A 26625-nucleotide genomic window follows, 5' to 3' on the forward strand; every position below is an offset into this window, starting at 1 on the left:
GGGCGCGGCGGGGCGGTCACGTGCCGTGTGATGGCGGCGGTAGCGGCGTCCTTGCTGCAGGGCCGGACTGTGTGAGGGTTGGGTTGGATACCAGGTAGAGCCCGGCGGCGAGGAGGAATCCCGGATTGGGCTCTCAGCGACCATGGGCACCGTCCAGGCTCGGGTAAGGTCAGGCCAATGATCCTAGATTGCCGGGGAGATCCTTTCAGCGCTCGATCCCCCCCTAACCCCCAGCCTTCCTCCCCGTAGTGGCTGGGCCCTCTCAGGGATCAGCGCTGGTCCCAGTGAGTCACACAGCCACACTGATCAGATCCCAGCCTCACCTACACTTAACTGCTGCACTACTGTCAGTTTCCCCCTTGAATGTTAAGTGAGTTATGTTGTTTTTCTGTTCATTCCTGAGATGTCGTTGGCAAGGATTGATTGGCCATCCGTAATCGAGGTGGTGATATGCTGAGCCACTGGTGGTGGTGTGAGAACAGCGCTTTTTCCTGTAACGGTTTGATGTGGCTGGTTAACTTGCTAGGTCATTTCAGAGGGAATTTGGGAGCCAACCACGTTGCTTATTTTAATAGGTCAGCTTCATACGTTTGGGTGATTTTAGGCTTCTTGTCACCTTGCTGCTAATGACCTTTCTTTGTGGTTCAAGGAAAGGGCAACATTGTTGATGCTTCTTTTACATTGGCACTAATTGTTTGTAGTATTCACAATGGTAGAGCCTGCACATATGAGACTAGTTGTAGAGAGAGATTTTTGAGTGTTATCGTGTCCCTGTACCTGCTTAGATGCACAATGAGTGTATACCATGATTCTTTTAACTTGAGCTGTATTGGTACTTTGATGGGTCAAGTGGTGAACTAAAGTCACAGAATATCTTGCCTCAGCCTAGCTCTTTTACTGTGCACTTTTAAAGAAGTTAACACTTGAGATGTTAACAATGGAGCTTCCACCAGCAAGGTCCCTTTGCTGGTGGAACCATTGATTATGATGGGGGGTTGAATTTTTACATCATCTGGATGCCCAAAATACTTGGCACATGTTTTCTTTTGATGTGTAGTTTCTGTGGTTTGGACGGCAAATCTGTTAGCCAATTTATAAATGTGCTGTCAGGTCCTGCAGACAACAAATGAGATAAAAGACTAGTTAAACTTTTTGTGGTATTTGAAGGATGCGCGTTGGCTAGGATACTAGGTGAACTCTATAACTTTCTCAGGTATGGAACGCAGATATGTCTAGCAGTCAAGTCCTTAAGTTGGATTTGTGCTGTTGATCTACAAGAAATAAGAACTCTACCACTGATAAATGATGGGTTGATGGATAAGCATTTTCTGCTGCCACAATTGGGAGAACGTTACAAAATTGACGGGAGAGTTGGTACTCTGGAAGGGAGCTATTTTGAACATTTGTTAGGTTAAATGGACTATTTCTGTGCTGTATCATTCTGTACATGAGAACTGGAAGAAAGCTGCCTCTCCAAAGGAGAGAAAGAATTGATGACAAAATGTTACTTAGAAATCCTTGGAGGAGCTTGTTATCTTTAGAATGCAATGACTATTAGACTAGTTAAAAATACAGAAGGATTATTCTGGATTAATAAAAATGATTAAATCTGGTGGTTTGACTGTTATGCCGTCACAATACCTTCAATAATAATGTAATTATTGTAAAAATTGAGTTGATCTCCATTGTGAGTTGCAGTCAAATCAGAGTTCCAGGTTCACATTTCCTTAGATCCCAGATCATTGACCTATTGGAAAAAAACTGGGAACGTGTCATGAAAGAGAATTGTCTAATGAGTGCAGTATGCAGGAAAAGGATAGATATTGTGATTTATCATATTAATCTTGACCTGTAAGAATGTATTAAAAATTCTCATGTAATTGAAGACCATTTGACGAATTGGAGGGTATAGTTTGTATCCATATGCTCCCTGTTCTTTATTATTTTGCTTCAGTGAAGAATTTAATTCCCAAAGAGACAACGACATGCAGGAACAAACCCCTGTTGCTGCCCCTCTGGTCTATAGAGATCATGCAACACATATAAATAAAAGCATACAGGCTGGGCAGTAGTCGGTTTCACATGTATTGTATTCACGTAACTGTATTGTGAACTCACTTGAGGGATGCATGTGACTTGACCATAAGACACAGGAGCAGAAGTAGGCCATTCAGCCCATCCATTCTGCTTTGGCATTCAGTAAGGTCATGACTGATCTGATAAGCCTCAACTCCCCTTTCCTGCCTATTCCCCAAAACCTTTGATTCCCTTACTGATTAAAAATCTGTCTCTCTCAGCCGTGAATATACTTCATAAGCTAGCCTCAGCAGCCCTCTATGATTAATAACTACATAGATTTGGAACCCTTTGAGAGAAGAAATTCCTCCTAATCTGTATCTTAAATGTGCAGTCCCTTTTTTTTTTAAGATTATACCCTCTGGTTCTAGACTGTCCCACAAGGGGAATTAAATCTTTCCACATGTACCTTGTTAAGTCCTCTAAGCATTTTCTCTGTTTCTAGAAGGTCTTCTCCCATTCCAACGGGTACAGGCGCAATCTACATAACCTTTCCCCATAAGGCAGTCCATTCATACCTGTTATTGGCCTTGTGAACCTTCTCTGGACTTCCTGTAAAGCCATTTTAGTTTTTGTTTGATAATGGGTCCAAAACACTTCACAGTATTCCAGCTTTTACAATTTTAGCAAAACCTCCCTTTTATATTTCATTCCCTTTGAAATAAAGGCTGATATTTCATTTGCCTTCTTTGTTTACCTGCTGAACTTGGATGCTAGCTTTTTGTAATTCTCATGATCTTTCTGAAGTTTATTCTGCTCCTTGACATATAACCATAAAATAAAATGATTGGGTTTATTTTACCTTTGAATAAAATTTATGTACTAAAATCTAAAATAAACAGTTTATTATATTTGTTGCTGCACACAAAAAGGTGTTAACAACTGAAATGTGTATTATTTATTAGCAATCCTTAATATAATGCTCATTATGTCTCCCATTTACCCTTCCAATGTGTATTCTCAGACCTGCGCTTACTCTACCCAATGAAAAATGCAGTGAACGTTTGGGGAAAAATAATATATTTGCATTAATTGATCATAGTTTTTAATCTCTTTTTTATTATTAAAATTTTATGCATGAACTGTTCATTGGTCCATTGTCATTTTTTTTTTCTGGCTCATACTTCTGAGATCTGTGCGCTTTTATTTTTCCAGACCCTTTGAGTAAAGGGAACTGTTTTAAGCATTTGATCCAACAAAACCAGATTATTTTATTAATTGAATCCAGATGTGCACAGCGCAAGCCAAGAGGAAGAAGCCAACTACAATTACTGAAGTTTTTAAAACCTGTGTTTAACCCATTTGACTTTGCCAAATTTTTTCCCCTGTTACTGTATCCAGTAAGTATGTACTTTTGCACACAAAACACTTCAGAATAAAAGAGAAATGTATACAACATCTTTCAGAGCTTAGAACCTCTTCCAGTGAGTGGACCGAATTTATCGCCTTCAGTGGATGAACTGGAAACAGTTGAAGTGGAACCTGAGACCAAACAAGAGGTTCTAGAAAATAAAAGGGTGAGAAACTATCTTGTTTAATCTTGTGCTTTTGTTATGATTGTATGTTGTGAGATTTTGTCAGTGATTTCACTTAGCTAGTGATGTCAGCTGTCTGGTAAAGGACAGAACCCTATCCACCAACCACCGTTGTTGCCACTGCTATCAGATCCAGCCAATCAAATTTGAACTGTAGAGTACAAGAATAATCCACATTGCTCAGTTGAGTCTCTGTTAGCACAGTGATTTAATTTAGTTTGGTTTGAGTATTATTGGAATGCTGCATGCAATTCTGGTCCCTTTGCTATAAGAAGGATGTTGTCAAACTTGAAAGGATTCAGAAAAGATTTACAAGGATGTTGCCAGAGTTGGAGGGTTTGAACTATAGGAAGAGGCTGAATAGGCTGGATCTATTTTCCCTGGAGTGTCGGAGGCTGAGGGGTGACCTTATAGAGGTTTATAAAATCATGAAGGGGCATGGATAGAGTAAATAGACAAGGACTTTTCCCCAGAGTGGGGGAGCCCAAGACTAGAATGCATAGGTTTAAAGTGAGAGGGGAAAGATTTAAAAGGGACCTAAGGGGCAACCTTTTCACGCAGAAGATGGTGCATGTATGAAATGTGCTGCCAGAGGAAGTGGTAGAAGCTGGTACAGTTGCAACATTTAAAATGCATATGGATGGGTATATGAACAGGAAAGATTTAGAGGGATATAGGCCAAATGCTGGGAAATGGGACTAGGTTAATTTAGGATATCTGGTCAGCATGGACGAGTTGGACCGAAAGGTCTGTTTCTGTGCTGTATATCTTTCTGACCTTGACTCAACTGGGTAATATTACTGGCACATGTATCAATACTATATTTAATACATGTTAAACCATTTGCAGAACTTCATTCTTTCCAAACCTCTGATACATGTAAATTCCTGAAATTGGTCAAGGCTTGATTTGGTTTCTGGCTTAATCCTTGGTCCTCATTTTTTTTTCTTCTTGCTAAACCCTATTAAATAATTTATGGTTGTAGGCCATGTTAGGGGTTCTACTGGGAAGAATTATACTCACGGAAAGGGAAATAGATTTTTAAAGTTGAATTTGTACATGCTTATTTTAAATTTAGAAGAATTCTCAAGTTGAAGTACTGCTCAGGTTATAAACTCTCTTTCCTGTTCTAGGTGGTTGTTCAGCATGTGCACATTGACGGAATTAGCAGAACTAAAGATGATCTCTTAGTGTATGAAATTGCTGATGTATTCAAAGCTAAAAACCTCATTGAGGTAAGTATACATATAAAAATTAGTAGAACAATTTCGCAACTTCAAGGTGTTGAACTTCCAGGGCCCATTCCATAAGCATGTTAGTCAAATTGTAGGAGAAAATGGTTTGTATTTCAATTGGGTGGATGGGGAGCAAAATCCCTCGACTAATTAATCTAGAAAAATGCATGAGATACAAGAAGTGCATTAAAATATCATTGCACAATGTTTGTCTTCACTATGGCTTTGCGATATTCGTCATGACTGTTGTGCCAATTGTCTAATGTAAAATGTCAATTTTTCTCCTGCTCAACTGCTGTAAAGAGCAACTGTCCTAATGTCATTGTTATATTAACCAGTCTACGAATAGAATGATTGTTATTAGAACATGTTATTAACAATAATGTGACAAACTGATGTTACAACGAAATCTGTAAGATTCTATCTTATTAAAGTAGGCCATTTATGTTCCACACAAACTTGTAATGCAGATTGTCCGTCTTCCCCTTGAGTTCCTTCTATACTGATTTTAATAATCTCAGCTGGTTAGATTAAAGTGCAAAGTAATATTTTGAGACATTACCCTTCACAAGAACAGGATATAAGTGTGGAAACATGGGGTCTTAATTACCTTTCTGACCCATTTCAAATAGACATTGACAAAATGAATGACCAACAGTGTAAATTACAACACTTTTTCTGTGCTTTTGATGCATTTTTAAGGCAGGAAACCACAGAACAGATTAGGTTGGTACTAGTACAGTTTTAGGGATTGCTTCTAAGAGGATTTAAAATTTGTGAAAATTTATAGGCAGCCACTGTAAATGATGTTTAATTTTTTTTAAAACTAGTGGTTCTCCGTAGAACATCTGAGTCAAAATGAGGTTTCATGTATTTTATAATTTGTGTATTCGAGATAAAAGAGTGTGATGAATTTAGATTTATCTTCCCCATTTTTCACAGTGAATTAATTACTTTTAATGTTTTACTGTTGTAAATGCAGCTGCAAATACGGGCATATTAAGTTCCCAGGAATGCCGGTTAAATTAGTGACCAGTACTTGTGTGATTAAGTATTAAGCTGAATATGACAAGATCTCCCTATGCTCTTGACCACGCAGTTCTACTTGTATGCAACAGGCAAGGATTGGATTTAATGTTTTGTCTTAAGTCCTGTTTCTTGGGTGGTGCAGTACTCCCTTAGTCTTATTAAACTGAAGTATAAACCATAATTATACAATTGAATCTGTTTACTTGTGATTGACAAAATAATCTTGTATCGCTCAGATAAGCATGCTAACACTGAGCCAAAACTGACACCTGAACAGAGCCATATGATCAGAATTTATGCAAATACAAATGGATATGAATAGTATGTTTATTTAGTATGTACTATGATATATCTGAAGTAATGCAACTGTATTGGAATCACTGAAGTCTGTGGTGCAGAAGAAGGCCATTTGGCTCATTGTGCCTGCACTGGCAAATCATTTGAGCATTATCTCTAGTGCCAAATCTCCTGCTTCCCCATACCCTTACACATTATCTTTTTTTCCCAGATAATCGTCCAATACCTCCATTGAACCTGTCTCCATATTTCTGGGCTACGTTCTATACCCTAACAATCTGCTCAAATGAAAAGGTTTTATTTGCACATCACCTTTTCTTCTTTTACAGGTCACTTTTTAAAATTATGTTGTCTTGTTCTTGTTCCTTTTGCAAGCAGGAAGAATTTCTCTCTACCTGTTGCATTCAGCCTGCTGGATAGAAACATTATCTGTGTACCATTATAGCCATAAGCTATGTGTCGAGTAGAAAAATATTCAGAGACATTTGTTGAATATTATAGAGAAGTATGATGGTTATGAAATTCAGGCCTTGAGCATATTTTTTAAAAATACAAAATACTGAATGAAGTTTCTAGCCCCTGTCATTGTGTGTGTCCTGAGTTGGGGAATGCTTGTACTTCATGTACCCATACAATGTTGTCACTTGTTATAGGTCAGCAAGAGATTTTCAAGGTCAAGGGGAACAGAATCACCCAATTCAGCACCAACAGCTTAAATTTGAACTGACGGGCAAGATTGAACTCTGCAGCTGTTCGTTTGCTCCACTGTGTTAGTTTTATTGGTTATGGATTTGACATTGTTGTTATTTTGTTTTTTTGATAGTCACTGAGGCAAAACAGTTTTTCTTGAGTCTACATTTTCTTGACAGCAGTATGTGTCATCCTCAAACGTTACAGTAATCTTTTTCATACAATTAAAACCTGTCCCCTTAAATTAATCCATGCAATGTTTCAGATAGAAGCAAAACTTAGCAAGGCTGACTTTAGCAAGCAGCACGACAAAGTTAAATTTAATACTTACGTAATACTTCCATCATTGTAAGACCTGTTTCATTGCAGAGTTTGAAATTTTTCTTTTTCTGTCTTTTCTAAAAGGTGATGAAGAAGTCCCATGAAGCTCGTGAACGTTTGCTTCGCCTGGGGATTTTCAGAAATGTGGAAGTCCTTATTGATACTGCCCAGGGTAACTCTAAGATGTACACACTCTCACCTTCTACCACCTAGTGGTTCCTGGCATAGCTGATTGCAATTAAGTAGTATTTCTGAGAAGTCTAGGCCTGAAAGTAGGATGCCTCCTTAAATATTTTTCTTTGTTTTTGCCAACCCTCCAATTCAGCCTTTGCTGCTTTGTTTCAAAAGCATCTGCGATTAGATTAGTAAACCACCTGGTGACATCATAACCCCGTCGTTCACCTGTATCATTCATTCAGTATTTCAAACACATTAACCCTCTGTGCTGGGACTAATAACCCCTGTATCTGGCTACTGCATTGTCCTCGATACTTAAATAACTTGTTTCCACTGTCACTGTTACAAATCCTTAATAAACTATGTAAGGACTTGTGGAAAATGTGCTCCTTCCGTCCCCTTAAAGTTAAAGGTGGTGCATATTAAGAACTCATGAAATGGTTGTTTGAGCTCAGAAGCTCTGTGTTAAACATGCTTTGACCGGTTATGTGCATTGACCTATGGTGTTGCAGAACTTTCTGATTTTTGTTTATGCTTGATACGTTTTGTTGATATTAAAGGTGAAGAGGCATTAGCTGAAGGATTGGACGTGATATTTGAAGTAAAGGAAATGAGACGATTGACTGGGAGCTACAACACTATGGTTGGCAATAATGAAGGAAGTATGGTAAGACGGTTTTTATAATTGCATGAGTTGTAAAGAATGCAGCTGCAATTGTAGTTCTCAACTTTTTCTCTTTTCTTTTGTATAGGTTTTGGGTCTAAAGCTGCCCAATCTATTTGGTCGAGCAGAAAAAATAACTTTCCAATTCTCCTATGGAACAAAAGAGACCTCTTATGGCCTGTCATACTTTAAACCACAGCCTGGTAACTTTGACAAAAAGTAAGCACTTAGTCCATGCCTTTCCAGCGTATGAGAAAGAACAGTATAAAATTATGATTTTGTTGTGTGTTCGTGCCATGTCCGATGTTTCCACAAAAACATTAGATTCATAGAGGTCTACAGCACAAGAAAAGACCTTTCGGACCATTGAGTCTGCCTGAGTCAAAATCAAGCGCCTGACTGTTCTACTCTGGCTTTTCGGCACTTGCCCATAACCTTGTATACCTTAGCATTAAAGTGCACATCTAAATATTTCTTAAATGTTATGAGGGTTTCTGCCTTTACCACCCTTGGAAGCAGTGAGTTCCAGATTCCATCCTCTGGGTGGATTTTTCTTTCTTTCGTTTCCCCTCCAACCGTCTGCCGTGTACCTTAAATGTATGTCGCCTGGTCATTGATCCTTCCTACAAGAGGAAAGGGTCCTTACTGTCTGTCCTATCTATGCTGATCATAATTTTACATATCTCAATCTCCTATGTATCTTCACCAGTATATTCATATCACTCCTGTAGTGTGAATTCTAGAACTGCACACTGTATTCAAATTATTTTTCAAATGATAACTGTTGATTTGTGAATGTTTTCCAATGGCGATGAACATTTGATTTTGTGGTTTATGGGAATAATTTGGGTTTCCGATAAATATTACACAGAAATGCAACCTCCACCTGTCTCATCAAGCTCCATATCTCTTTGGCAAGGATTGGGGAATTACAAAATGTAAATTTCATTATGCAAATATTGATCCAAATATTGCAGTGAAAAGTATGGGAAAGCTGATGGTGCTTAGAATTATTTTAATGCAAATGCTACAGCAAATTCTGCCAAGAGTAGGTACACAATTAAACGTGGAAATTGAGAGGTTGCAGTTAGGAGTGGGTGTAGCTATATTTTAGCTTTGCAAAAGCAGTATCTAAGGGTTTAGCTTTTTATTCAAACGTATTAAGTGATGTAAAGATCTTGTATTTGTACTATCAGTATGAAGTGAAGTTGCCACAGAAAGCTAGGTCAAGCCTTAAATACCTTGTTAATGCTGTAATAAGTGTTAGGTACTCCCAGTGAATCTCTCTGGCAAGAAAATTAACTATTACAACTGTATATTCCTGAAAAAAGATACTTTGTTAAAGTTTTTTATCTGGCATTCTTTAGGTCAATTTACACGAACACTAATTTAGGGGGAAAACCAACTCCACTATTATATGCTAAGAGAGGGCTGATTGGTTGATGACAGGATTTTGGTGGAGACATTGTCATAAAGAAGGCACCCACTAATGATGATTGACAGTTAACTACCACATGTTGTTTGCATATTTCAAACCAGGCAGGTTGCTATTGAATGGTCAAGGTGTTGTTCTGACAAATGAACCAGCGAGTGGCTGTCACTTATTTTGTTGAGTTGAAATAAATGCAGACATGTACATGTTCTTTCTGTCTGCACTAAACAGGGTCTCGTGTATTAGTATGTGTAGCCTCAAGTAAATACATGTGCCAGACTAAGAGACCTGCTGACAAACCTAAGAAGTGAAATTGCTCTCACTATCCAGATTATCTAGCAAATGTTGATACTTGCTATGTAGGTTGTACATCCCAAAGACCAGCAGATCATTTAAAATAGCATATCCTTTGGCTGTTTGCAACAAACGAGTTACTGATGATATCAAACCGGCCATGCTTGCTTGCATAACTCCTGTCAATAGTCATCGAGTCATTCAGCATGGAAACAAACCCCTCGGCCCAACCAGTCAATGCCAAACTAATCGCAGACTACCTAGTCCCACCTGCGCCCTCCTGGCCCATATCCCTGCAAACCTTTCCTATTCATGTACGTATCCAAATGTCTTTTAAACACTGTAATTGTACCCACATCCACCACTTCCTCAGGAAATTCATTGCAGAGGCGAGCCACCCTCTGTGTGGAAAAAAAATTGCAACTCATGTCATTTTTAAATCTTTTTCTTCTCACCTTTAAAAACTTGCTCCCTAGTCTTGAAATCCCCCATCCTAGGGAAAAGACAACCACCATTAACTCTATCTATGCTCCTCATTATTTTAATAACTTGTAAAAGGTCACTTCTCAACCTCCTACGTTCCAGTGAAAAAAGGTCCCAGCCTCTCCTTATAACTCCAACTCTCCATACCTGGCAACATCCTGGTAAGTCTCTTCTGAACCCTCTCCAGCTTAATAATATCCTTCCCGTAACCGGGTGACCAGAACTGGACACAGTATTCCAGACAAGGCCTCATCAATGTTCTGTACAACCTCAACGTGACTTCTCAATTCCTATCTTGAAAGGATTGAGCAATAAAGGCAAGCATGCCGAATGCCTTTTTAACCACCCTGTCTATATGTGATGCAGACTTCAAAGAATTAGGTACCTGTACCCCTAGGTCCCTCTTCTACAATACTACCCAAGGCCCTACCTTGAATTATATAAGTCCTACCCTCATTTGTTACCAAAATGTAATACCTCACATTTATCCAGATTGAACACCATCTGCCATTTTTCAGCCCATTACCCAGTTGATCAAAATCCCCTTGTAATCCTAGAAAACCCAATAGTGTCAAACATTAGATGTAATTCTGCAATTGGACACCATTCACTTGTCCCCCTGCACCTCTAAATTCTGCAGTCGTTCCCAGTTTAAGTGACACTCTGCTTTTTCCTGCCAATATAAACATCTTCACATTTTCCCCCATTACACTCTATCTGCCAGTTTTTTGCACACTGACTCAAACTATCTGCATTGGTGTGCAACCTTAAGATGTCTTCACACATACTTTCCGACCTGTCTTGGTGTTGTCTGCAAATTTAGCTATAATTGCCTTTTCTCAGCTAGGAGCAAAGCCAGTTGGAATTAGACCCTTTATAAATTAAAGGAATATAATGCTTTGACCATTTCCACATATACAAATTTGGAAATAAATAACACTTTGTACTTGTTGCCATAATAATTAGTTAACTAGTTGTCCAATTGCTTCAATGCCAGCAACTGTCACTTTCAGTGTTTTTAAGAAATCCCAAATATAAACACAGGCACACATCCATTTATGCCTGGAAGTAATAAAATTAATGGTCAATGTGCTTTGTACAAGGCAGGAATTAAACTGAGGGATTTGGAGATTTCCTGTGGTTTAATGAGTTACTGTTCCCTACTTTTTCTCTGGGCTGAACTGTATAATTCAGATTGGAAAACAAATATCAGTTTTAATGTAATGGAACTGCAGCATTTGTACTAAAAACAAATGTTGTGGTTGGTTTGCTTGCCGAGCTGTTTCGTTAGTTTGCACACATTTCATTACCCTGCTGGGTAACGTCATCAGTGCAGCCTCCGATGAAGCGTTGTTGTGTTTTCCCACTTGTTATTTAAACTCTGGAGTCTGTTGGAGTTGATTACTTCATTTCTGGTTTTTCTTTGCAGTGGTGTGTATATAGGGTCTAATCCTATGTATTTATTGATGGCCTTCTTGGTTGCATGATATAAACAAAAACATTTGCTCATCAATTGAAATATGTATGTATCTTTTTTTTTTTGCAGTTTTTCTGTCAATTTGTATAAGGTAACTGGACAGTTTCCTTGGAGCTCGCTTCGTGAAACTGACAGAGGTCTTTCAACTGAATACAATGTACGGGTGAAGTACTTTTTTTTAATTTAATTGTTTTAATTTATAAACTTAGTGATGTTGTTTATTTGTAATGATGCACTGTGTATAATTTCTGTTGATAAAAATATTTACCAATACCAATACCAATATGATTGTGTTAGCATGCTTGATGGTGTGAAAGGAAGTGCTGGAGAGTTAGAATAAGTTGCAGTTTTGAGATTAGAGGTACTGCAGCACAATATGTAAATGCAAAGATCTTGATATGGAAATGACAAAGAATATTCCTGCAGATTTGATCATAATTGTAAGTCTTTGTTTTGAAGTAGAGGCTACTTTCAAGAACCCATAGTACTGTGTCTCCATACTAGGGGGAAGCTATTGCTATTGAACTATTACAGCATATTCTTTTTGTAAACAAGATAAAATATTGCACCTATTTTCTGTATACTATAGCAGGAGATCGAGACTTATCAACTGATTTGTTTGAGCATTAGGTTTGAATAGTTATTTTCTAATCAGTAGATACCTGCGATCTTGAACATGTGTCATTCAGAATATTATATAGGGAAATTGTTTGTGCTGAGATTTTTTTAGAACCAGGGCAATACAGAATAATTATTTTGCTTTGGAACTGTGATATAATATTCTTCAGGTACTGATGTAAGGATCTTTCTTCTCATTGCAGTTTCCAATCTGGAAAACACATCACACTTTGAAATGGGAGGGAGTTTGGAGGGAGTTGAGCTCTTTGTCTCGCACAGCATCTTTTTCCGTTCGAGAAGAAAGTGGTCATTCTCTCAAATCTTCGATTTCGGTAAAACTTCAATTGTTGCAAATATGTTGAGACCCTTTTATGGAAGTTAATCAGCCTCATTTACAGATTAAAATGCTTAAATTTTAAACTGACTTCTCAACATGTTCCCATTTCCTAACATTGATTTTTCTGCCTCATATTAACAACTATTTTGCATTCATGTTGGTGATACCCAGCCTTGATGGCTTTTTGCAATACAATACTGCATTTTATTTTTATCAAACAATAAAGTAATCAGTACCTTCTCTATGGGTATTCTCTCTTTCCCCTGTGATTTAAAGTCCAGCTGTCTCATTTGCTGAAATTGTAGTGGCAGTCCAAGTCTGATTGAAATTCATTTATCCCACTGACACTAGGTTTTGCAAACATGTCTTTGTGGTACTTGCTCAACAATTGTATAATGCTTACTTTTCCATCCTTTCCTATCGAAAGGAGACATGCTTCTCTCCATCTCTCTCTCTGTTCTCCCCCAAACCCCAAATCCCCCAGTTAGTCATGAGTGCAAAGCTCTAACCTCTATCTCATAAAAAAATTCCAAAATTAGTTAGAAGAAATAGCCTTCAGGATACCTGAGTAAAATGAATTCATAGAATAGAATCCTGACACTGCAGATAGAGGCCATTCGGCCCATTGGATCTGCACCGATCCTCCAAAGAGCGTCCCACCCCCTCTATCCTTGTAAGCCCACGTTTATTATTGCCTGTGCAGCCGTGGACCCTATGGGGCTAACTAACATGGCCAATCCACCTAACGTGGGCATCTTTGGACTGGGAGAAAACAGGAACGTCCAGAGCAGCGAATGTACAAACTTGACACATACAGTCACCCAAGGTTGGAATTGAACCTGGGTCCCTGGCGCTTTGAGGCAACAGTGCCAATCATTGAGCGACCGTTTCACCCTAGCAGGGTTAGCAGAATTGAAACCAGTGGTAAAACTAATACATAGAATACAGTCCAGTGAATTAGACCTCTGAATCAGCTGGTGTGCTTTAATTCCCATTTTAGACTCTAAAAATTCTATCCTTGGACACAGGAGTACCTGAAATTCAGTAGAATAACTATCAAAAACTATATGTGAATTATTCAAGATCAGTTCTATAGGGCAACAATAAATAGAAGACAGCATGTGCTTCTGAAGATTTTTCATAAAACTATTTGTTTAAAAGTAAAGTCTTTCCTGAATTGGATCTTTGTGATTATGTGAACTTTAACTCAATCGAGATCAGTTATCAAATGACCCGTAGTGTCATGCTTTATGTAATCAAACGTTTCCAAGCACTTCACGCTGTATTACTTGGCAGGGCACAGACTTGTGGATAAAATAAAACAACCATTTTGCCCAATCACTATCACGCAAACAACAATGAATTAAATGACCAGTCTGTACAGCTGCAGTTCCTACTAATTTGAGTTTTAATTGATACAGTTCACTGCAGTTTTTTTTGTAACAGCATATTGGGAGTACGTTAATATTAGTTGTGTGGTCTGGAAATTTTATTACTGTTGGAATACTGATCTACATTATTATTTTTCTTCACAGCACACCATGACTATTGACACTCGGAATTCAGCGATCCTCCCCAAACGTGGAGCTTTGCTCAAAATCAACCAGGTAAAGCAGAAGTATTGGCAAATGAATGTGTATAAAGCACCAAAACACAAATTTCAGCATTTGTCAATGTGAAGCAGGTCATTTTCAAGGTGACAGAAAAATTGTGATTCAGTTTTTATTGTGGCAACTACAAACATTATGCCAGAATCAAAGATTAATCTGCTTCATGAGAAAGGTTCACTGAACTCTTTGATTTTGAGGAACATTAGGGCACTTAAATTTATCTGGGGAATCCACATTTAATGTTGTCTTGCTTTAATGTTGCTAGGTTATTAAGACTGAAAATCTTGTTTAGCATTGAGAGAGTCACTTTAATATTGTTGTTTACTACAGTATCTTACTGATCCAAGTGGCACCATTTTGATACAACTTCTCCCTCTCACAGAACTGGGACTACTCCCAGCCTTCTAACTGCAGCCTAACCTTATGCTGCATCATTGCCTGAAGTCTTCATTTAAGAGCCCCCACTAACCGGAACCCAGACTGCTCAGCCCCAGCCATGACACCTCTGCCATTGATATGCCAGGATCCATCAGGACATGAAGTCACCCCAGTCAAGTTCAACAGCCCCTTCACAAGGCCCTGGCAGATTGTGACCCACAGCCAGTCAAACGATACAGGGGAGCGTCCAATTTCCCCTTTGACCACCAGCCCAGACAAAACCCAGCAACTCCCCTTCGCAATCCCATCTGCTATGAACCGTAAACAGTAGCAGGAATCGTGATGACATTGGCCACCATCATTGGTAGGGGTGATGGGATGAATACCACCAGCCCCAGTCATGCCCATACTGCACCAGCCAGGGGGAGAAATAGGATAGCGAGGCCAAGGTTGTAGTGCCACTAATGAAGGGAAGCTCAGCTCCACTGAATGGTGGCTTGATCAGTCACTGGTAAAGGCATGAGGGATCCTGCAGATGTTTCAAATAAGGCCACCTGGCAGTGGCCAGGAATAAATGACCACCCCCGCAATTGACCTTAAGCCCAACAGGTGAAGGTCCCCACCGCCACCTGCTCAGACCTCAGATAGTGGCCTCCAGTCTTGGGGCGTTCAGTCCAGAAGGTGCTGTAAGTAGAAAGTTCCATTTCTTGTTAATATTTTAAAATGTATTTTAAATTATTTCATTTACTATTGTAGGAGTTACAGCACTGAAATTTCTTTCATTTGGTAAGGTACGGGTATAATATTTGACCTTTCCTGGTTAGGGAAGGCACCCTGCATTCATTTTAAGGCACGAGTGTATCACTGGTATAGTCAGCATTTATTGGCCATCCCTGAATGTCCTGCAGAAGGTGGAAGTGAGCCACTTGCTTGCATACAACTGAGTGGTTTGCTGTCCCATTTCGGGGTTGACAACAATGCTCAGTGTTGGGAGTCACTTAGAAGATAATCTGAATTTAAAAATACAGATTAATAAATCAGATGGGTTTTCACAATAATCCACTGGGCTTATTATTGCTTTTACTAATACTAGCATTTTGTTTCTTATTATATTTAAATTCCATGCTGTCGTGGTGGGATTTGCACATATCTCCCCAGTTTATTCAGCTGTTTTCCTGCAAAGCAGACCGTGTCCTTTTGAAGACATGTTTGACAGGTTGGCCTTGTACCCGGTGATGTTTAACAGAATGAGAGGTGATCTTATTGAAACATAAGATTTTGAGTGGACTATGCAAAGTAGACACAAGGAGGATATTTTCTCTTGTTGGGGAGATGAGAACCAGGAGACACATTTTAAAAATAAGAGCCCCCCAATTTAAGATGGAGACCAGGACGCTATTTTTCTGAGGGCTGTCTGTGGAATTCTCTGTTTCAGAAAGTAGTGGATGCTGTGTCATTGAATTTATTCAAGGGAGAATTTGTTTGTTTTTGATAGACGAGGGTAATGAGAAGCATACAGGAAAGTAGAGTTGAGACCACGACCAGATCAACCATGATCTTATTGAATGGTGGAGCAGGCTTGAAAGGGTTGAATGGCCTAAACCGATCCTAAGCCGTAGAGTCATAGAGCCACGGAAACAGACCTTTTGGTCCAACTTGTCTGTGGTGACCAGACAACCCAATCTTACTTAGTCCCAATTTGCCAACTCTCTTAAACCCTTTCTATTCTGATATTCATCCAGATGCCTTTTAAATGTTGTAATTCTACCTGCCTCCTCCACATCCTCTCGCAGCTCATTCCACCCTCTGCATGGAAACCTTCAGGTTCCTTTTAAGATCTTTCCCCTCTCATCTTAAACTTCTGCCCTCTAGTTGTGGACTCCACCCTAGGATGAAGACTTTGGCTATTCTGTCCATGTCCCTCATGATTTCATAAACCGCTATAAAGTCATCCCTCAGCCTCCGATGCTCCAGGGAAAATAACCCCAGCCTATTCGGCCTTTCCCTATAGCTCAAACCCTCCAACCCTGGCAACATCCTTGTAAATCTTTTCTGAACCCTTTCAAGTTTAACAACAACCTGCCAATAGAAATGTGACTAGAGTTGTACGCAGAAGTGTCCTGTACAGCTACAACATGATGTCCCGACCCCTATATTCGACGTTCTGACCAATGAAGGCAAGCATGCCAAATGCCGCCTTCACCATTGCAACTCCACTTTCAATGAACTATGCACCTGCATCCCTGGGTCTCTTTGTTTGGCAACGTTTCCCAAAGCCCTGACATTAACTGTATAAGTCCTACTCTGGTTTGCCTTACAAAAATGCAGCACCTCACATTTATCTAAATTAATCTCCATCTGCCACTCCTTGGCCCATTGGCCCATCTGATCAAGGTCCCATTTTACTCCAAGATAATTTTCTTCATAGTTCACCACACCACCTGTTTCAGTGTCATCTGCAAACTTACTAACCGTGCTTCCTATATTCACATCCAAATCATTTATGTAAATGATGACAAGTAGTGGACCCAGCACTGAACCTTGTTGCGCACTGCCGGTCACAGAACTCCAGTCCAAAAAACAACCGTCCATCACCACCCTCTGTCTCCTGCCTTCAAGCCAACTTTGTATCCAATTGACTAGCTCCCCCTGGATTCTATGTGATCTAACTTTAAGCAGCCCTATGGTCCTACAGTTGGTCTAGGTCTCCAAGTTACTATAGTTCTGAAGAACTGTCATATCAGACTCAAAATATTAACTCTGTTTCTCTGTCCACAGACACTGCCAGACCTGCTGAGTTTTTCCAGCACGGTTTGGTTTTTATCTCTGAGTTATTAGAGTAGACACCTAACCACTATGTTACCTTTGTTTCTATTCATTGCCTCCGTCATCTCAGATCTCAGTCCTGACTCCCATCTGGTGTGGCTCTTGAAGTCCTAGATGGCTGATTTCAAGATGGTGGTGGAGTAGGACTCTTCAGCCAGAGTGCGTCTGCTCCGCCCGTTCTTCTTCTTTTCTTCTTTTTCCTCCTTTTTTTAATCTTCCTCTGTGCTTTTCTTGTCTTCGTCGTCTTCTTTGTCTTCGTCGTCTTCTTTGTCGTCGTCGTCTTCTTCAACTCCCGCCCTCCGGCGAGCAATGACTCACAGCCTTCTCTGGTCCAGTGGCCTCCTGGTGTGGTGCAATGGTCTCCCAGTGTGGTGTGATGATGTCTTGGCTTGGCACCATGGCCTCCTCTAATAGGGATCGCCTGGTGTGGTGTGGCAACATCCTGCAGCACACTCCCAGCATGACGATTTCCTGCAGTAGTCCCCTCCAATCGGGGCCTCCCAGCATGGTGTGGCAACCTTTCAGCATCCTGCAGCAGCCTCCTGGCGTGGTGTGGAGCCGAGGCCTGGTGCAGACCGGAAGCTAGTGTGGTCTGTTGTACTGAAGGTTTATTTCTGTAATGCTGATCGTTCTATTTTCCGTATTGTCTAAATCTTGTAACTAAAGCAGCTGTGCCTAGGTACTTCTGTATCTAGCCAGCATTGTAATTGGCGATGGATAAACCTTTCACTGTACTCATTGAGTGTATGTGACAATAAAGGCTATTCTATTCTAGATGCTTTGAAAAATGCTGCATATTACAGGCAGGAATTCTCAATTGTTCTAAGATTGCTTGATTTAGTTGATGCAGGCCATTAAAACAAGAAAACTGAGTAAATTTATCATATGTCCTCTTTTATCTTGGATGTTTAAAAGTAATTAGAGAAAAACATTTGCCAAAGAAACAAACATTTGTTATACTTATGAAGCTATTAGTCTTGTCTATGCACTTAAGTACAGTGCAGGCCAGAATAATTGTTGCCTGTTTGCAAGCATATTTGTTATGACATCATTTTTTTTTCCCTTTTGAATAGGAGCTGGCGGGTTACTCTGGAGGTGATGTGAACTTTTTAAAGGAGGATGTTGAGCTACAGTTCAATACCAGCCTGTTATGGGATTGTGTAAGAGCTCGTGTCTTCAATTATTTGTGATGTCTAGTTCTGGTTAGAATACAACTTGTTGGCTTAAATGTTAAATCTCGGACAAGATTTCATGTAGTAGGAGTATCACCTGTACGATGCAGTTTTGCTACATGCTACGCAAGTTGCACTTCTGAAGAAGCGCATAGAATGATTTGCATTGCAACGTGAGATTGAATGATAGAAGAGAATCTTAATGTTTAAAGAAAAACAATTTATTTCCTGGGCTGATTCATTTTCAATGTAGTTTTGACACTGACCTTTCTTCATTTCTGAGTTCTTGGTTGTCCAATGATGCTGCGCACCACCATATTTAGCAGCATCATTGTGGGCATGGTTAGTTTGAAAATGCATGCATCAAAATGATAGTTTGTTGCTTCACATTTAAGAAGAATTATGAGGGAAGAAATCTTCAGTAACAACATTTGATAGATTTTTATTAATTTCAAAACCTAATCAAAGGCAAATAACTGTTGCTCAATTTGGAAAATAATTCAAAAGCAGTTATGTTGTTAAAAAAACACTCTCACTGCTCTGATCCCACTACGACAAAAGTTGAGCGCAATCAGTTGCGACAAACGTTTTAAATTTACTGCTGCTTTGTTGATGTGTTCATTCACTACAGCAAGAGTAGTTCCTTGTATTTATGCAGTGCTGCATTTGTCTTTTTCTAATCACTAGGTTCTCTCAGCTTCCCTGTGGGGTGGCCTTCTAGTACCAATGGGAGAGAAGCCGTCTTCTATTGCTGATAGGTGAGTATTTGTTTCAAAGGTAAATGAATGTAGCTGTGCCCTGGTTATCAGATACTGTCCCAGTACAGACAATAAAACTAACATACGTTATTGAACACAGTATAACAGCACGGTACACCTCATTTAATTTGGTTGCTATTCATTTTTGGAGCACTTGGGTGCTTAGTGCCAGAACTCATTCCATTTATCTCTTACAGTCATTCCTCATCTTGAATTTTCCTGCACTACTATGTCACATAAAATGGGCTAATGTGCCATTTAGGAAAACTCGATGAGGGAAATTAATCTGGTGGTGTGAAGAGAGAGAGTTGATGTAAATTGTATTTTGTTATTTACTGCATTTTTGATTGTGAAATCCACATATTCCAAATACACAGGTTGTAGTTTTCTTACTGAACCATGTTTGGGATTTTAAGGACTCCTCTGGAAGGTTAGATTCATCAAGGGTTGAATGTTAACCATGTTTTTTCCTTCCTGGTCATGCTGTTTCTGGGGTACTAATGTACATGAATTATAACTTGGATTGCCAATAGTGGATCTTGCTTTTCAGGAGCTGTGAGAAATTATTTGCAAATTTGAACTTTATATTTTGACTTAGCAGTTATTAAAAAAAAAAAGTGGGACAAAGTTGAATGTTTAATGGTAGGAGTATCACTAAAATCAGCTGTTGCACAGTAAGACATTACTTTGCTAATGCACTGCAACAAATAAGTGTCTAATACATATTTTCCCCAATTATCCATGAAATTCCCTACCTCAGTCAAGTTTTTCTGAGGTATGGGGTGGGGGGGATGCTGTAAGTGGTAGGATGTGGTGAGTAGGATATTCCGGGGAAGGTAGTGAAGATAGGGTGATTGGAGGGGTGCAGTGAGTGGGAGGACGTAGAGGGAAGTGGCAAGTAAGAAATGACAAACAAAAGGCAAGTAGGCAAGTTGGTGCGTTTAGATGTTTTAGCAGTTGAGTTCAAGGAGGGAATTGACTTTTAGTACAAAAATTCCTGATTAGGAATGTGACCCACATTATATTTTCTTGTGGTAGAGTGCTTTTTTTGTTTTATTAGGACTGTTAGGGATGGGTGTCTGGATAGATCTTTTCCTGTCACAGGTGGCTTTTATGAATCTACAGACGGTCAGTATAAGAATTGTATTGGCGTATAAATCCTGTCATTAAAGAATGAAGAAGGATAATGTTAAATCTAAATGTGTTTTTATATAGAATGACATTTGGACCAATGTCAGTTGCTAAATGTTTCACTGTGGACAGTGGAAACCGTGGCAGATGATGTGTTGGTTGAGTAGTTTCATTACTGACTTTTCCAAATCTGTTTGATATTCAGATTTTACCTTGGAGGGCCAACAACTGTGCGTGGCTTCAGCATGTATAGTATTGGACCACAGAGTGAAGGTATGCTGAGTATGTGTGTATCCATGCATGTTTGTATAAAGGTTAATAGAAAAGCTTTTACCACTATCTGTTCCGAAGCTATTTTTTTGTGACGTGACTTCCTCACCTTGTCCAGTTTGAAGACAAAAGCATGCTTCACCTTTCGTTCAGTTGATGACTCATTGTGGTACTGAGCTGCGCAGCAGGTAGACTTGCTGGTTCAATTCCTGGTTTGCACTGCGACATGAACAGTTGGCTTCGCTATCCCGTGCTCAAGAGGGTTTAGAAGTATTGCTGATGTGCCAGCTCTTTGCTAAAATCTGAACATTGGTTGTTGTTGGTTTGTTGTCAGGCCTGAGTTGAGCTGTGCTACTGTTGTTAAGTAAAGCCTCAGGACTGCCTGGAGGCAGGCCACAAAATATGATACTGGCTTTAATAGGTTAGATGGAAAATTTCAAGAAAGCCAATGTAGAATTGTATACAGCACAGAAACAGGGCGTTCATCAGCAACATTTACTGTATACAGAAATATTTATTTTGCATCTTTGTGACAGAATATCACAAGGTAATTCACAAAAACATTATAAAGCATGATCTGTCACTTAGCTTCATGGGTGATACTGGGGCAGATGACCATGAGCTTTTAAAAGAGGCAGGTTTTAGGAGTGTCAGAAAGGAGATACGAGAAGCAAAGTGATTTAGGGGAGGGAGTGCTGAAGCTGGTGGCCTGCAGCTGCCTTGGCACTAAGTGGTGAAGCATGTAAAATCAGGATGCTGATTAAAATTAGCCGATTGCAAATGTCTTAGACATTGAGGGGCTGGTGGAGATTACAGACGTGGGGAGAAATGAGGTCATGAGAAATTTGAAAACCAGAATGAGAATTTTAAAAATTTGAAGCACTGGATAACCAGAGGCTAATTGAGATTAGCAAGCAACGGGTTGATGGGAGACTGGTACTTAATGAAAGTAAAGACATGAGCAGCAAACCTTAGGATGGCCTCATGTTTACACACCATAGAATGTGGGAGGCTTGGCACGAGCGCATTAGAATTAAAAGGGAATGAGGGTTTCAGCTCCCAATGAGCTTGGGTAGGGTTGGATTCAGGTGATGTTACAGTAGTGGAAATAGGCTTTCGCAGTGATAGCAAGGATACCTGCTTGGATGTATATAATTTGGTCCATCTAGTCTATGACCATGTTGATATTCCATGCAAATTTTCTGTTGTTCAATCTACCACATCTCGGCGCATCCTTGTTTCTTTTCTCTCTCATATTTGTCTAGATTCCCAATGAAAATATTTTAAGCTATTTGCCTCAATAAATTCCTTTAATACTGAGTTCCACATGTGAATAGCTTAGTAGAAAAATTGTTTCCTTATTTCCGTATTGAATTTAGTATTGACTGGCTTGTTTTCTAGCGCTAGTTTTGGATTCTCTCAAAAGTGGGAACAATCTTTTCATGTTCTTCCTGTCCAACTCATTCATATTTTCCTCAAGAAAAAAATGTCTCCAACTGTTTAACTTTTCCTGATTAACTGCAATCCCAACAATCTTCTATTTGTCTTCAGCATACTTGCATGCTAACTTTCTGCAATTCATGCACTAAGATATCCAGATCCTCCCTCCTGCATCTCCGAGCTCTGCAATCTCTCCCCGTTTAGATAATTTATTGCTTTCTTCATTCTTCCTACCAAAATGGGCAATTCCAAATTCTTCCACATAGACTTTATTTGCCATTACCATTATCTACTTGCTTACCCTATCTAAGTCCCTTTGTAGCTTCCATATGCACTCTTCACAACTTGCCTTCCTACCTGTTTTAGTGTCATTAAACTTAGCAACCATACCTTTGTTCTCTTCATCCAAATCAATTTTATATCTGCAAAAAGTCAAGTTTCCAGCAGTAATCCCTGTGGCACACCACATGTTACGTCTTGCCAACCAGAAAATGACTGATTTATGATTGTCCAGCTAATAGGAAACAACAGTCTTGTCTCTATGCCAATATGTTCCCTCCTACGCGGTGAGATTTTATTTTCTGCAATAATTCATGGTGTGGCACCTCATCAAATGTCTCCTGGAATTCAAGTCTGGTACATCCACCGGTTTTATCCAAATCACCAAATATGTGATATCCTCTAAAAATTCCTATCAGTGCTACAGTCACTAGTTGATCTCAAATCCACCACTAGCAAAGTAATACAGAAATTGTTCCCTCAAGCAATATTAACAAATGATTAAAACAAATCAGTTATGAAAATGTTTATAGATGTTGTAATTACCAAAGTAATGCTGGAGTAAAGAAGGAGGCCATAGGCAGTCAGGGTGATAATTTTCTTTATTGGAATTCATACTCAAAACAAATAGTGTGAGTCCATTTGTAAAAACTTGGTAAGTTTAAAATTGCACAAAACATTAATTTCACTGTTGGACTGTAATGGCTATCTTGATGCAGTATATTCAGAATGCTTCTGAATGATTGTCGGGTAAAGAGTTTCTACACATGAGTTGCTCATGTCTTTTAGAATACAAGTCAAAGGACACATCTGAGGCAAGACAATTATTGTATTCTGTCGTATGAACAAAATAGTAATTGTTCTTGGTAATTATGCTTTTGTAAAAGAATGTATCTTCCCATTTAATGTAATTATCTGTTTTTTTACGTTCAAAAATTTGATTATTCCCTCTCATTTTCACTGTACAAGGGGATTACCTTGGTGGTGAAGCATATTGGGCTGGAGGACTGCATTTTTACACACCTCTGCCTTTCCGTCCAGGCCAAGGAGGATTTGGAGACCTGTTCAGAACACACTTCTTTTTGAATGCTGGCAACCTTTGTAACCTCAACTATGGTAAGGCAAATATATTTGTTGAATAGGTAGCTGCTTTTTATATGTTCTTTTTTAAAAGAGATTTATACTGCGCTGATAAGTTAAATTGCAATACAATTGGTGTGTCCCATTCCTTATATATAAGGAACATAAACTACGAGCTATAAGCAGTAGTTTAAAAAATTTATGATACTGGAATGTAGCCTGCTGTCCTTGCTAGTTTAAAAATAAAATACACGTCAGAATTACAGCGGTGTATTTACATATCTGCTACCAGAGTTTAAATATCAATGCTGTATTTTGCTTGTGAACTTTTGCTCATAATCCAGGGTTTATTGCTTGCCCAATTCCACGACGAATAAAAAAATTCTGCTATGACTTCAGTGATTTACATGAGAATATTTCCAATAGGATGAACCTGCAATTAAATTACATTTTATTGCACTAAATTAATGGAAAACCGTGTTTGATGTGGTGGTGCTGTAGTAGCAAAGGAGCTTAATTGGAAACATCCTTTATCTCACGAAAATGTGAAAACCTTTGAACGTTTTGCAGGTGAAGGTCCCAATGCACACCTGCAGAAGCTGGCAGAATGTATCCGATGGTCCTATGGGGCAGGGATTGTCCTGAGACTGGGAAACATTGCCAGACTGGAACTCAACTATTGCATTCCCATGGGTGTACAGAGTGGTGATAGGTAAGTGCTGCTTTATTGCTTGTGTGATCAAACTTTTTTAAAACTTACTAATATTTAAATAAGCTGTTATTAGACTAATGTAACATGTATGTGTGTTGAGCTGTGCAATTTATTTGCTGATTTTAATGCTTGAAGGAAAAACAGACAAGAGTATTTATGTTCACAATGAGGAGAAATCTTGCATTTCTCCATGGATTGTATACAAGATTGACTAAACTGAAGCATAATAAAATAGTGAAGTTGATGTTACTAATTAAGGAATTTCATTGAACAAGATGTTAATAAAACTGTCTGATGCATGAGTTTGCTTTCGGTCTGCTGTATTGCTAATAGGTCTGTAGAGTCAGCAGCACCTGTGGAAAGACAAAGAGTTAACATTCCAAGACTGATATGACTCTTCTTCAGAACTCTGTAAAAAGTCATACTAGACTTGAAATGTTAAGTATGTTTTCCCCTCTCCACAGATATTACCAGACCTGCTGTGTTCCTCCAGCTCCACACTGTGTTATCTCTGACTCCAGCATCGGCAGTTCTTACTATCTCAGTTTCTCCGGTGTTCTGTTTGTTTCAGATTTCGGGAATCCAGAAAATTTTGCCTCTATAAGGACTGCAGAATGTTTGATATAGAAACTAAAAGATAAAACATGTGTTGGATATCTAAAATTAAAATTAAAAATATTTGTAATGTCAGATTTACCAGTCTGGAAGAGAGAAAATTAAATTGTTGGATAGGATTTTTAAAATTTATTTTTATACCAAGCCAAAGTTTGTTGTAATCTTTGTTTTTATCCTATGCAGGATATGTGATGGTGTCCAGTTTGGAGCAGGAATAAGGTTTCTATAATGCCTTTTTGAAAAGAAGCAACCTACCTGTATTTCATTATTGAAAACTGAACCAGTACCTTACCAAAAATTTAATAAAGTTGTCTGTAATTTGATATAGTTTGATATTTTTTTGTAATACTAAAAGCTGCACAAACAACTATTGGTATGAAATAAATATTGAAACAGGAATAAGCCATTCAACCCATTGATCTTGTCTGACGTTCAGTGAGATTATGGCTGATGTGTTTCTGCTTGGATTTGTCGTCCCGCTGAAACCCTATGGACTCTGCCACTAGGTCAGTGGTCACTGCCATCTTTGCACAGCTCTCCAGATTGGAGCCCTAACATGCAACAATTGACAACAAAACACACACACAAATATCTTAGTTCCTTTACAATACAAGTTTATTGTTGCATATAAAATAGTCAAGGCATGTAAGATATTAACTTTAATTAACCTTTTATTCCTGAAGAGTTGTCTGTTTGATTTTGCATGCAGTTGTAGCCACAGTACTGGAGGCAACATGTATTTCATGAAGGGAATGTAAAATTAGTTCTTGGTGGATGAATTAAGGATGATGAGATCAGCTGATTTATCTCTACTTTGCTACCTTGTCTCCATAACCCTGGATTCCCTTAATAATTAAAAATCTGTCTTTCTCAGCCTGCAATGTTCTTAACAATTAAGTCTCAATCACACTCTGCAGTAAAGAATTCCACAGATTCACAACCCTGTGAGAGAAGAGATTCCCATCTGTGTCTTAAATGGGAGACTCCTACTACAAGAATATGTATGCCGTCTGGTCTTGAACTGTCCCAAAAGGGGGAACAACCTGTCCACATCTCGCCTATCAAGCATCATAAGAATCTTGTATGTTTCAACGAAGTCTTCTCTCAACCTACTAAATTCCAATGAGTACAAACTAGTTAATCTAACCTCATAAGAAAATCCCTCTATGCCTAGGATCAATCTAATGTAGCTTCTCTGGAATGTCTCCTATGCCAGTATAACTTTCCTGAGGGAATGGGAACCAAAATTGCTCCTGTGATTCCAGGAGGGAGTGTGAAAGAGAGAGACAAACAGAGGACAAGAGTTGAGCCAGTAATTGCAGGTGAGTGGATCTCTGCAGGCATGGGAAGAGCTGCTGTGGCAACGAGGTTAAGTAGATGAGAGGGTGTGTGTGTGTGGGTGTGAGAGAGAATGTGTGATGGCGGAGGGAGATTCGGTCCCTAGCTACTTCCAGGAGCAGCCTTGGGAATGTGGCACGTCTGTTTTTGGGGTGGAGCAGGTGATCAGTCATGTTCCAATAGAGGGTCTGTTTCTGTGTTGTTTGACTCTGATTCTCGGGAACGTGGCCATGATTGTGCTCAGGGAGGAGCACTGTTTTAAACATACAAACATCCCTTAGCGGGGTGAAGAGAGCAGAGGGAAGTGGCCATCAGCCATGTCTGTAGGAGGTAGTGCTGCCTGTGGAATGT

The 26625-nt window shown here is 39.2% G+C and overlaps 1 protein-coding gene across 1 annotated transcript; it reads left to right on the forward strand.

Annotated features, from left to right (window-relative positions):
• Nucleotides 1–25259, forward strand: samm50 (SAMM50 sorting and assembly machinery component). The gene is made up of 15 exons (XM_020511652.2): nt 1–163; nt 3483–3593; nt 4745–4846; nt 7268–7355; nt 7921–8027; nt 8113–8243; nt 11780–11867; nt 12532–12660; nt 14201–14272; nt 18553–18639; nt 19339–19409; nt 20746–20813; nt 23499–23645; nt 24180–24321; nt 25120–25259. Exons 1-15 carry the CDS (start codon nt 143–145, stop codon nt 25163–25165), a joined length of 1410 nt encoding a protein of 469 aa, XP_020367241.1. The 5' UTR covers nt 1–142; the 3' UTR covers nt 25166–25259.
• Nucleotides 25260–26625: the final 1366 nt, after the last annotated feature.

The sequence above is a fragment of the Rhincodon typus genome, chromosome 18 (genome assembly GCF_021869965.1).
Source record: "Rhincodon typus isolate 14 chromosome 18, sRhiTyp1.1, whole genome shotgun sequence".
NCBI classification, from domain to species: Eukaryota; Metazoa; Chordata; class Chondrichthyes; order Orectolobiformes; family Rhincodontidae; genus Rhincodon; species Rhincodon typus.

Coding starts and splice junctions, on each gene's coding strand:
- samm50 (XM_020511652.2), top strand. CDS start 143: ATGGGCACCGTCCAGGCTCGG. Junction 164..3,482: donor TGGGCACCGTCCAGGCTCGG/GTAAGGTCAGGC, acceptor AACATCTTTCAG/AGCTTAGAACCTCTTCCAGT. Junction 11,868..12,531: donor GTCTTTCAACTGAATACAAT/GTACGGGTGAAG, acceptor TTCTCATTGCAG/TTTCCAATCTGGAAAACACA.